Source organism: Anomalospiza imberbis, chromosome 10, assembly GCF_031753505.1.
Source record: "Anomalospiza imberbis isolate Cuckoo-Finch-1a 21T00152 chromosome 10, ASM3175350v1, whole genome shotgun sequence".
Classification (NCBI taxonomy): Eukaryota; Metazoa; Chordata; class Aves; order Passeriformes; family Viduidae; genus Anomalospiza; species Anomalospiza imberbis.
This window is the reverse complement of record NC_089690.1, coordinates 8476100-8489008: the sequence shown is the minus strand read 5'-3', so window position 1 is coordinate 8489008 and position 12909 is coordinate 8476100. Positions and strand designations below refer to the sequence as shown.

General features: G+C 40.7%; 1 protein-coding gene and 1 long non-coding RNA gene across 2 annotated transcripts in view; one reads left to right on the top strand and one right to left on the bottom strand.

Moving 5' to 3' along the window:
- Positions 1-12909, bottom strand: part of LOC137479821 (uncharacterized) — a 131851-nt gene that overhangs the window by 89455 nt on the left and 29487 nt on the right. The gene's annotated exons all lie outside the window — the stretch shown is intronic.
- On the top strand, positions 396-11212 carry HRG (histidine rich glycoprotein). Its single transcript, XM_068200424.1, has 9 exons — positions 396-676; positions 3599-3706; positions 4677-4764; positions 5271-5437; positions 7065-7181; positions 8719-8805; positions 9428-10139; positions 10185-10343; positions 10389-11212. The coding sequence occupies exons 1-9, from the start codon at positions 479-481 to the stop codon at positions 10940-10942; spliced, it is 2190 nt and encodes a 729-aa protein (XP_068056525.1). The 5' UTR covers positions 396-478; the 3' UTR covers positions 10943-11212.

The window sequence follows — 12909 nt, the reverse complement described above, 5'->3', positions numbered from 1 at the left end:
GATCTGCAAAAACAGGGATATGGACATAGCCATAATTTGACCACAAATATTTCAGCATATTTTCAGTTCAACTGTTTTAATAGTAAACAGAAGACCAAGATTGTGTCATATCTGCAAACATAAACTGGACCTTCTTACTGCCAGGCTCAGCCTTACACAGTTAGAAGTACTTTCCATGATAAAGCACCATTGCACAATGTCTGCCTAAAGAATCATAAACGGGCCCTTTGATGGGTAGCTCAGAGAGTATTATAAAGCCCATTTTCCTCAAAATCTGCTCAATCACTATATAATCATTTACTTGCTGTTTGTAAATGTTAATCCAGGGTCAAGGTAATGGCTGTCTGACACGATACCTAAATTTATGTAAAACCATGCCCTTTTAGCATTCATTTATAACTTTCGTGGGCTGCTCTGATTTAAAAGCAGGCTGGCTTTATCAGGGCATGGGCACAAGTGACCAAACACTGCAAACAAAATGCTGCTTCTAGCTTCAGCTTTTTTTCTAACACTACTGCAGTGCTCTAATGCCCAAAATGAAATAAGCATTACACCTGCAGACTGTAACACCATTGAAACAGATGCAGGAGTGGCCCTGGATTTGGTCAACAGGCATCGCAGAGATGGTTATGTTTTTGGTTTATTCCGTGTTGCTGATGCACATGAACTACATTTAGTAAGTATGAACTTAAAGGCTGATTTACACAAGACTGTGATTTTTAAATAATGAGCCAGGTCATTAAGAGCTTATGTTTATTGCTTTACTAGAACAATGTTGATGTAATCCAATGAATCAGCTGTGATTTACACCACCTCTGTATTCATTTGTGTATGATTTATTGCACGTAAACTTGATATCAAACAATGCTGAATGGCCTCTCTTCTCTTGGCCAGCAGGATGTTTGCATACAAGATGCTCTGAACAGCTTTATACTGCTCTGGAAATTAATCTGTTCTGTCTGCTGTCTGGTTTCAGATGTTATACCCAAAATTTATATTCAGAAGGTTTCTTTATTCCATGAATGTCTAACATTAATTAGACCAACGTGTTCTGCAAGACTGGTTTTTTGTTATTATCTTAATTTCAGAGATAGCTGAATAAACTGGTGGAAAGGGAAAAAGGCAAAGGAAGTCAAAGGAGATGCTACTCTGCAAAACAGGGGAGGGACTGGATAGAGAATCCCTACCGGTCATTTTCTATCTCCTTCCTATTTCTATTTTTTTTTTTTCCCAGAGAAGATACATAAGCCTTTCTCAATGACTGCTGAAATGCCAAAAAAAAATCAATAGCAGAAAAAGCAATAGAATAAAAATGTCTTTAACTGGTACAAAAAAGAGACCAAGGACAGGCAGATTTCCCAATCCACCTGGTAGCTTTTAGCTGCTTGACTATGAAACTGGTATCCAGGCACACATGCACCATCCCAGAAGTCTCAGTATGGCAACAGAAAAAACAGGCTAGATTTTGATGGAGCTGCTCAGTACTGCCTGTACAGACAAGAACAGGTTCAGAAAGTGACCCAAAGCCCAGGTTGTCACAGGTCTTCAGGTACACCTGCAAAAAAACCTGATGGATTTTTTTGCTTTTCAAAGAGAAGAATGCAGCAAGTTATACCATTGGGCTGTACGCAGTAGCCAGGCAGTTAAAGAGCTTCATCTAGGAAGGATCTCTTCTACATTAAGAGATTTAAACCCTGAAGTCTCCTGTCCTTGAAGAATTCTGCTGCCATGCAGCTATGTGTATGCCACCCCTCTGAAGTGGTACCACCAGGCAATAAGACATACAAAATGCATTGAATGAATGAATGATAAAAAGCAAAGTTGTGTCTAAAAAGAAAAATCTCAGTGTTTCTACATTTTAAGCAACTATTGACTATATAAAGTATAAACCATAACTTGGAATATGGACTAGTGCTGAGGATTCAGACTTCCAGATGAATGCTAGAAGCACTAGATGACCACGTTTATGTTTTGCTTTGTACCCTTAATGAATTTTGCCATCTTTGCAGTCCATGGCCACAGCTTCAGCTGTCACACAGTGTCTACAAGAACAGAAAATACACTTCTATCTGACTGCTAAAGAATCCTCCCTGTAAGGTCTCTGTACGTTCTCAGACCCAGAGCCACCAGATGAGATCTCCTGCACACTAATCATGCACATTATCCTGCAAGAATTTTTTTTGGTTCCACTGCCAAGATAACATTAAGAATATGTATATATTAAAAAAAAGGACGAAAATATTATTTTTATTTCTCCATGCAATAGCGTGCAACAGATTTATCATACCAGCCCCCTCAGAAACCTAAGCAGAGCAATTCCAGCCAAATCTCTGCTGGGTTTACACAGGAGTTCTAGAAACATAACATACTCAGGTATCCACAACAAAACAGTTCTGGACATGTGCAGAACTGTAGTGAGCAAAATGCTTTTAGAATAACCAAGAAGATACAATTTTTTCTCCAAGAGCTATTGAGCAGGTGAACAGAGGAATTTTCTACTGCATATTTGAATGTAGGCACTTAACCCCTATTTTAAAATTAGAGACAATGCTAAGATTTACAAATATTCCAAAACCAGTGCTTAACATGCCATTGGTGGACTCTCACTAGTGAAAATATTACACTAGACTGCAGCAATTCTTCAACAAGGTCTTATCTATAAAGAAACACTGAAAAAGGAACCTGAATGGATGGAACTTCATAAAGCCCAAGGACACTTATTCACAGTGCAGGACATGTTTTCATCTAAACGACAAAATAAAATACATATGTGTTTATTCTGAATGTGCATACAAGGGCTGAATAAAGTTTAAATAATCCATTCCAAAACTGTTGCTGTGGGCCACAGAAAAATTCTTAGCACCACATGCTATTACACTGCCATCCAAATTCAAATTTTAATTCTCCTAACACCTATTTGCTCAGGAGACAGAACATACTAGAAGAGTTTCAGAGTTAAGGATTCTGATTGGGATTATTAGAGTTTTGTTGCATCACTCCCTGAATAAACTGAGCAGGAAGCAAAGTACTGAAAGAGTATCTGGTCACTAAGGTAATTTGAAATGGATGTAGATACATAATTGGCTCCCTAGACAACTGATGTCCTAATAGAACAGTATGTTCTATGGGAAAATCAGAAATGGGAATGGCAACCTCTTAACACTGGCATTTTCCTACTTGATGAATGTCACATTAGCAACAGACACTTTTCACAGGTTATCAACAGAAGGATAAGAGGCAACAGGTGTAAGGTGCAGGAAGGGAAATTCTGACTACATCTAAGACTAAAAATAATAGTGGAGAAAGTTGTTAAGTACTAGAATGGCCCAGAGATGTTGTGGAATGTCTGTCTTGGTGATACACAGAATACAGTTGAAACTTTGAAGTTTCAGTTTTGCCTTGAGCAAGTGGCTGGGCAAGATGACCTCCAAAGGTCCCTTCCAGCCTGAACACTTTCTATGCTTGTCAGCTCTGAAAAACCTTAATAGAGAACTGGAGAAGCTTCATTAAAGATTAAACATAGTGACCTCAAAAAAAAGTTTCTTTCAGATCGAACTTTTTGTCTACAAACTCTTTTTCACTTGCACTTCTCTTCCAGGGAAATTCAACAGTCCTCTACTTAACTTTGGATGTGCTGGAAACTGAATGCTCTGTCTTATCCAGAAGACACTGGGAGTCCTGTGAATACAGTGACATCTATCCAATGGCAAGCAGTGTCATCTGCACTAACTCATACACCAATAATGCACTAACTTGATCTTCATCTGAACTGCCCAGAAATTTGTGTCACGAAATCTCTCAGTGAAGACTGGGCTTTAATGTGGTTCATTCTAAACCAAAATCTATCTAATTCTAGAATGTTAAACATATGCTAAAGGCTTGGGAAAGGATTGACTCTTCAATTAAATATAACTTTATTTAATTTGCTGTCTCAAAGAAACTATACTCCACATTCTATTGCTTGTAGCAGATCTTATGTTTTAGGGGTAATTTGCTGAAAACTAAAGGGCACTAGAAATTATTTTTAAGCATATTCGTGGTATATGAGGCAGAAATACCAGTGGTATATTTTGTCAGTTTTCTTTCATAACATTTGTGGTATGACAATGTGAAATATTGGTAGTGTCATTACATGAATGATATACAGCAATACCTGTCCTTTCTTTTGCACTCCAGTGATGACAACTCCCAGTCCAAAACTTTATTTACATAGGAGTTGTGATACTGTGACAAAGGACAAAGCAGAAAGGCCAGGAGCAGAGAAGAGAAAGCATTTATTCTTTTTTTTTAATGGAGAAAATGAATGAATGAAAAGGTCCATCCACTTTTGACAAAGATTTGTGTAACCTGGTAACCTGGTATTCTAACCTTCCCTGTCATCTTGTCTTATCCTACTGTAAATAAGTATCAGGATGACTAAGAAAGCTGTTTCAGTTTTCCATTCTCTACTCAACCATGCAAATAAAGAATTAAAATAAAAGTTCTTGTAGAGAAAGATCCCATTTTGTCTGAAGACAAATTTTGAGTGGTACCTGATCAAACATTCCATTAATGACCACATCTGTTATTCTTAAAGGTACTGCATATTAAAAGGAGGTATAATTTCTATGATCGCCTACATCCAATTAAATCCAGGGAAAATAACATCATAATCATGTATTCTTTTTTCCTCTCAGGACTTTGGGCAATGTAAGATTATCACATATACAAACCATCTGCTGAAGAAACCTCAACTATGTGGATTTAATTGTACATTAAGTCCAGGTAAAATAACCACTGCTGTAAGCCAAAGCATACCTCAAACCAGCCCTTGTACCAAAATCTGTACACTACCAGTGTATGGAAACCGTAACAGATCCTTTCATCTGCTTGTAATTCATATTTTAGATAATTCAAATGGAATGTTAAGAATGAGTAATAGAATTAAGGTTACCCTACTCCTCTAAACCAGACTTTATTGACGTCAGCTGATATCACCATTCCAGTCCACCAAAATATGATAATGAATATCAGAACAGATGTAAACTTAGGAAGACTGTACATTTGGGGTGGTAAGATTCTAAGGTGATTTATAAGAATACTAATTTTCATGGGTTTGGGTTTTTTCACATTACAGAACAAACCCTTATTTGTGGAGTGAGGGACAGGTGTTTCACTTCCAAGGAAACGCTGCATTTAAGTTTCTCATTATGAGTTCACATTAAAGGCATGGTCACACTCCAATAGTATTAATATCCACTTTAATATTAGTCAATTATCTGTTTTCACAGTTCCACCTGACTTAGTAGAGTGCAAAGATTGTCCTGTGAAACTTGAAGCCTTAGAAGTCACTGAGCAACATAAAGATATTGCTGCAAAAGCCCTGAAGAAATTCAACAGTGAAGGTAACCACACAAACAACTTCGCTGTGGATAAAGTTGAAAGAATTTTAAAGATGGTAAGTGGCATTTTCTCCTAGAATTACTTAGAAATGACACAATTTGTGAGCAACTCCAAGACCGTGGGATCAGAACTCAAAACCTTCTAGGATTAGATCTAAATTGAAGGCTTGTTATCAACTTCAATTTAGGTGTGTGAAAGCAAAAGGACTTCTCATTTGCTAAAGAACTATGGCAGTGTGATGGCATTCAGAATTCAAGGCCTTCTTTGTGTACATATTTTAATTATGACATACATGACATACATGAGTTTATTTACTACTGAGCAGACTTCGAGATGGACAGCCATGTATTATTGCAGTCACACTTTTGTCAGTTGCAGACAGATGATTTTTTACTCTTAGAATATTTAGCACATGGGTACAACCAACAGTGAACATGCTCAGCATCATCTTGACTCTTCCTGCAGAGCAAAGCAGCACTCTGAGGAAGGGAGGTGAATTTGTGTTGTAACTCTTGAAGAACTTCTGTGTCTGGTAAATATCTCCATATCTAAGTGAGGTCAACATGAAGACTTATCCTTTGGATGATTTGAAGTGTATTAATAACAAAATTTCTTGTTGGTAGATGCTGGAGACTTTCACTCAAACAGCACGGGATCATTCTGCCAACACATGTGTCAGCTCAGGACACCTCTGTAATGAGGTCCCATGGCTCTCACCATAATACAGGTTGATCTTGGAAACTGCCTAAATGATAGCATGCCAAACCCACCTCCCTGCAGCTTTTAATATTGCTCGGAAACCTGACAGTGTCCCACACTGGAGCCCTGTGCACATTGTATCCCTACTGCCATTTAGAAAGGGATTGTTTTCACATTGTCTGGGTTCATTTGTTTCTCCCCAAACACTTTGTTTTCACACTTCACCATCTTCAGCTACAGCAACACTTTACATTGTACCACTGGATTTTAACACTCAGAAACTATGAATTACAATGAAAATCCATACCATAAAGTATGTGCATGCACTTTTAACCAATTTAGTTAAACTAGTGAAACTCGTATATGCACACATGCTAAAGACACCTTCAACACAGACTTGAAATAAAAGTACTGCTATAGTTGGAAATTAAAATGAAACACCTCTTTATGGATTTTAATAGGATCACAAAGGCTTTCTCCCATGTTCGTATGGAGTAAGGCTTTCTCCATAACTGATACCCTTGACAACAGAGAAAGCAACATTATCACAGTAACTGGCAGAATTTCACCTCAAATTAACATCAGCACTCTAATACTATGTACTCCCATCACTGGAAATGGGTGATTGCCATCCAATAGATCTCTCTACTTTCACAGAAGCAGCAGCTCAGTTTAGGGAGAACACTCTAAGGACACTACTTCCTAAAAACACAGGCTATAAAAGTAACAGATTTTATAACACACACATACTAAACAAAGAATTAAAGCAAGCATTCCTGGAAGCTGTAAGGGCGTGAGATATAAATTATCTAACCTATTTTCCTTGCTGAATATGTGTATGTGCATGAACATTTTAACAGGACAGGTAAGGAAAGCTTGAGGTAGATGGGATTTTGACAATGAGATGATGTATGATTACTCTGAAAATTACAAGACTTTAAGTACACCTAGCTACCACTTCTTCTTTGACCTCTTGGTTTCAGACTGCTTCCCGTGAAGGCCACATTTTAGGATTCTCTATAAAAGAGACCAACTGTTCAAAATCTATGCAGGAAACAGATCAGGCATTGGAATGTGATTTTCTGCATGACTGGCACGCTGTAAGTAAAGTCTTAGAACGAGAACTGATATAGGGGTGGTACTGGGAAGACTCTCCCAATATATTTTCAAGTGTTTAGTATAAGCACGCACCCAAACTCAAAACTAAAAATCCAGCATGTCCAAGCCCAGATCCTAATTTTACAGCTGCTCTATTATCTTTTGTAAGGAAACAATCTCAACTCTCGAATCTTAATGTAACTGGAATCTGGCATGTTAGAGGCCTAGAGTCTTTCAGGTTGTATCTGGCTTTTGGATTCAAATTGTGGCCAATCCCTAGCAAATCATTCATGTGATGTCCATAAAAACTTTTACACCAATATGAGTCATAGATCCTGAAAGAAATATATGCCTTATGTAATCCCAGTGAGCTCAGGGTCACTTTTTTCTCTGCTGCAGAAGAATGGAGAGTGGAATAATTCAAGGTCATCTGCAGAAAACTATCAAAGTATTCTCTTCACCCCATTTTTCCATTACTATTATAGTCTACTCCAAAGAAAGAGCTAGGCAAGAGCTCACAATTTCAGAATAAATTATTTCCCAGAAATGAAATTGAAATAATGAAATAAAACATGGAAAAAAGAAAATATGTAAAACTTCTGGTTTATATGGTTTACATCCATTTTGGTTTGATGGTTTACATCCGTCACCTTCTCTGGTTTTCTATATTCCAGAAGACTGGAAAAGGTTGTAAATTAACTGGTAAGGCAGCCACAAGTTCACTAGAACAAAGCACAAGGCAGATGGCAATAGAGGGTCTGAATTCTGTTCTCAGTGCTGCCATGCTGCTGTTTGTGTGTAAAATGCCATTACCATTTGCAGTCACTGAGCGCAATGGGCTACTAATGGCCCAAACAAATATCAATACAAAGCACCCAGTACAGAGAGCACACACGGAACCCATCACCTTAGTTCTGTACTCTTTCACCTGAACAATTCCACACACAACAACTGGACAGCAAGAGAAAGTCACAGCACAGAGGATGCTAAGGGAAGTAATGCAAAAAAAATCACAACAAATTGCTTTTTAAAAAATAAATTGAAGAAAGCTCTGCCTTGACTTTTATCTGAAGCAGCATAGCTACACACTGCCAGGTTTTGAGAGCTTTGAGCAGAATTACAGAATAGTCCAATCTGAACAGATGTTTGACAAGCAAAGACAGAAAAAAAAAAAAAGCAAGAAAAATCAGGCACCCAAGGGTACTAATTTTGGAGGCATTAGTGGCTGGCCAATCTCTTAGACATCAAAAGGGAAATGAGATGCAGAGCAGTAGCCCACTAGGTGCATGTGGCAAAGTACATGTAAAGTGCATCACATGAAGAGTCAAGAACCTTCAAAAACTGCACATATATTAATCACTATTAATCACTGGCAAGCATTGTTTGGAAGGCTCAGGATCTGGCTAAGTTGTGTCAATATACTTAGGTGTCAAAGGAATAGTCTAACTTGTAAAATGTTGAACATTCAGTAATTTGTATTAATTCCATCACAAGAACCCAGGTGTGCATTGTGGTTTTTTTCCCTTGTCTTTTGCTTAGCACACGGGATTCTGCAAGGCAAGAATTATCAGTGATGCAGATGAAGCTGATGGAACAGACATAAGCTGTGAAATCTACCATCCCTGGGTATGTACTCGGTTATGGACACGTCTCTGGCTGTATCCTCATGCGGGTTGCAGCAACCTTGCTTAGTCCAGACTGGCAGATGAACGTAACATTTATGGAAATTTTCTGTTGCCTGGGTGTGATGCAGCACGTCAGGACAGACTGACCTGCAAGTCCTAGGTCAGTCAAAGGATGATCAGAATTGAGCTGTCCCTACTAATCCTTCCAAGTGTGTCTTCTCTCAGTTTGATCACTTGATTAAGTGAGTAGAGATTGGCAAAAAAGTTCAAAGGAATTTTAGAAAGCAAGGGGAGGGGAGATGATCTTTATCATATCTGGTATTCCAGTTTATATCAGAACAGCTACTCCAGTGTGGATTTGTTTTGTTTTGATCTATCACAAATACTTCTCAGCTGGTTATATAATTTCAACATGGTCTAGTGTTTCCAGCAGATTTTCAGTAACTTGGTATTTTATTATCTTCTCCTCCATCATGAAAAATACAGATTTTCTTCCCTTAAAGATCATCAGAACTGTGAATGCAAACCTGCTAACTCCCACCTCTCTCTTTCTCATCAATTTCTTCTGCTCTATCAACACCTGATTAATACTTCCTCCCTTCCTTCCTTCCTTTTATAAACAGCACCATGGCTGTGAGCAAAGATGGAAACATTCAGCTCTGGGACATCCACACAGACATCCCCACTGTCATCATCATTTTGGTCACAGACATCACCATAAGCATCACCACAAGCATCACCACAGACATGAATGCCCCCCCTCTTCTCAGTCCAGACCTGAAGACCCTGAGCATAACCCCAAATCCAGCAAGGAAGATCAAGACAACAACAAAGGACCTTCTTCTCCCCCTCCTCCCCATGATGAACCAGATCATCACCACCCTACTGCACCTCCTCATGGACCAGATCATGACCATCCTCCTCACCACCATGGACCACCCTGTCCTCCTCCTCATGAACCAGATCATGACCATCCTCCTCACCACCATGGACCACCCTGTCCTCCTCCTCATGGACCAGATCATGACCATCCTCCTCACCACCATGGACCACCCTGTCCTCCTCCTCATGGACCAGATCATGACCATCCTCCTCACCACCATGGACAACCCTGTCCTCCTCCCCATGGACCAGATCATGACCATCCTCCTCACCACCATGGACCACCCTGTCCTCCTCCCCACCATGGACCAGATCATGACCATCCTCCTCACCACCATGGACCACCCTGTCCTCCTCCCCACCATGGACCACCCTGTCCTCCTCCCCATGGACCAGATCATGACCATCCTCCTCACCACCATGGACCACCCTGTCCCCCTCCCCATGGACCACGTCACCACCACCATGGGCCACCCTGTCCCCCTCCCCATGGACCAGATCATGACCATCCTCCTCACCACCATGGACCACCCTGTCCTCCACCTCATGGACCAGGTCACCACCACCATGGGCCACCCTGTCCTCCACCTCATGGACCGGATCATGACCATCCTCCTCACCACCATGGACCACCCTGTCCCCCTCTCCATGGACCAGGTCACCACCACCATGGACCACCCTGTCCCCCTCCCCATGGACCAGGTCACCACCACCCTCCTCACCACCATGGACCACCCTGTCCCCCTCCCCATGGACCAGGTCACCACCACCCTCCTCACCACCATGGACCACCCTGTCCTCCTCCCCATGGACCAGGTCACCACCACCATGGACCACCCTGTCCTCCTCCTCATGGACCAGGTCACCACCACCCTCCTCACCATCATGGATGGCACTGTCCCCCTCCTCCAGGACACCCTCCTCATCACTGTCATCACTATTACAGACATCATCACAACAAGACAACCATATCAGGAAAGCATTTTCCATGCCACGTAACAGGAGCTGTCTATCGCATCCCAGTTCCAAATCAGCAGGATTCTCTCACACCTCCCACTGCAAACTTTCCTGAACTATTCCAATGTAACCTTCACTTTTCCAGCACTGGCTCAAAACTAAAGGAGATGGCAGAAGCTCCAGGCTTTCCAGATCATCCTACACAATCAAAATCATGCCCTGGAAAACCCAAACTTGACCTCCCAAAAATTTTGCCTTTATTTCCTCATAGCCCTGTAACAGAAAATTCTCCTATATGACCTCAGAGAAAGATGTTCCCGGCTCAATAATTTCATGGGCAACCACAGTCCTACAGTCAATGAAAACAGCACATGGAGAAGTGGGAAAAGCATTCTGTTTCTAGGAAGGAGAATCACTGAAAATAATCATTACGTATTTCAACCTGCTTCTTCGTCATGGCTATCTCAAGCTCCACTGTAACTGAAAGGCTCAGAATTCTGAGTCCCTCAGATAATGTGAATGGGTAAAAATCTCCCCAGAAAATTATGCTCCTTCAGTTCTAACAAAAAGGAAAATTCTCTAATAATGCAAATTACCATCTAAAATATTTCTTTTTTTTCATAATTCATAATTATAATGTACTTCTCCAAGGAATCTGACCTAGAGGAAATTGGACTGCTTTCCATAAAAAAGTAATCCATAACACTACATTCATGCTTTATAAAGATTTATAGAAAAATAAAAATGCAAGCTTTTTTTCTTGACACAGTTGCCTGTTTTGGTGGGTTTTTTTTCCTACTACACATAATTAGGTATTAGATATTGAACTAGAAATTATATTAAACTATTAAGCTTTTTAGGTATTAAAGATCCACAAAGCAAACTCTGGCATAAATTGACTAATGGTGTTTGGGTTAGCTCTGTTATCTAGAAGGGTTCTGAGAACAGTTAATGACTTGCTGTCTCACTGCAGGGTGGCCTGCACAGGTGCTTCCATTGCTACAGCTGCTGGTGGTGATACAGAGAAATATTGCAGTCAAGGACAGCCCTTCTCAAATAGTTCATAATTGCTCTCAGGGGAAGAGAAAAGCAGATGCATGTAATAACTCTTTCATGTAAATGTTTTCTTTATTGCTGAACCTTCCTCACTGGAAACTGAGCTGGGAGGAGCAGGAAGAAAGAATAGCGGTGCCTCTGTATACTCCAGCCCTCATCAAGGTCAAGTCCATTCAGACTGTCCAGGGACCAGCAAGCTGGTTCACAACAGCTATGTCATCAGCAGGAATATGGGATTCTCAAGCTCAATCTCAAAAAGTTAGTAATTTGATCCCCCAAATAGCTTTTTAATTGCATAAAGTGAAACACAGTGCAAAGGCCACATTGTAGAAAAAGAAACAAAATGAGGACTCAGTGTGACTGAGTGAAGATTGACTAATTTTTAAAAGCCTGTTATCATGTATGAACAAACTTATTTCTGGTGCAGTTTATCCACAGTCTCTAAAGTGCATTTTCTTTAATCAAAACTTGTAACAAGTGTGGTGAGTTTGCCCTGGCTGGGTGCCAGGTGCCCACTAAAGCTGCTCTGTCACTGCCCTCCTCAGCCAGACAGGGAAGAGAAAATGTAACAGAAGGCTCATGGGTCAACATAAGGACAGAGAGATCATTCACCAAATATCCTCAGGCAAAACTGACTGGACTTGGGGAAATTGGCTTATTACTAATCAAACCAGAGAAAGAGAATGAGAAATAAAGTAATGTCTTTAAAACACCTTTTTCCCAGGCTTAAATTTACTCCTGATTTTCTCTACCTTCTCTGTCAGCTGGTGTAGGGGGATGGGAATGGGAGTTGCAGTCAGCTCATCATGTGTTGCTTCTGCCCCTCCTTTTTCCTCAGGATAAGGACTCCTTACACTCTTCCCTTGCCCCATTGGAGGCAGTCCTTCATGAACTGATCCAGTGCAGGTCCTTTCCATGATGTGCAGTCCTTTAGGAACAAAGCGCTCCAGCCCAGGCTTCCACAGGGTCATAGCCTCCCCTGGGCATCCACCTGCTCTGGTGTGGGGTCCTCCATGAGCTGCAGGTGAATCCCTGCTCCACCACTGACCTCCAGGGGTTGTAGGGGCACAGCTGCCTCCCCACCTTCTGCTCCATAGGCTGCAGGAAAATCTCTGCTCCTCACCCACAGCAGCTCCTCCCACACGTTCTTCACAGGCTGTGGGATTTGCATAGCTGTTTTTCTCACATAATCTCACTCTTCTCTTCCCCA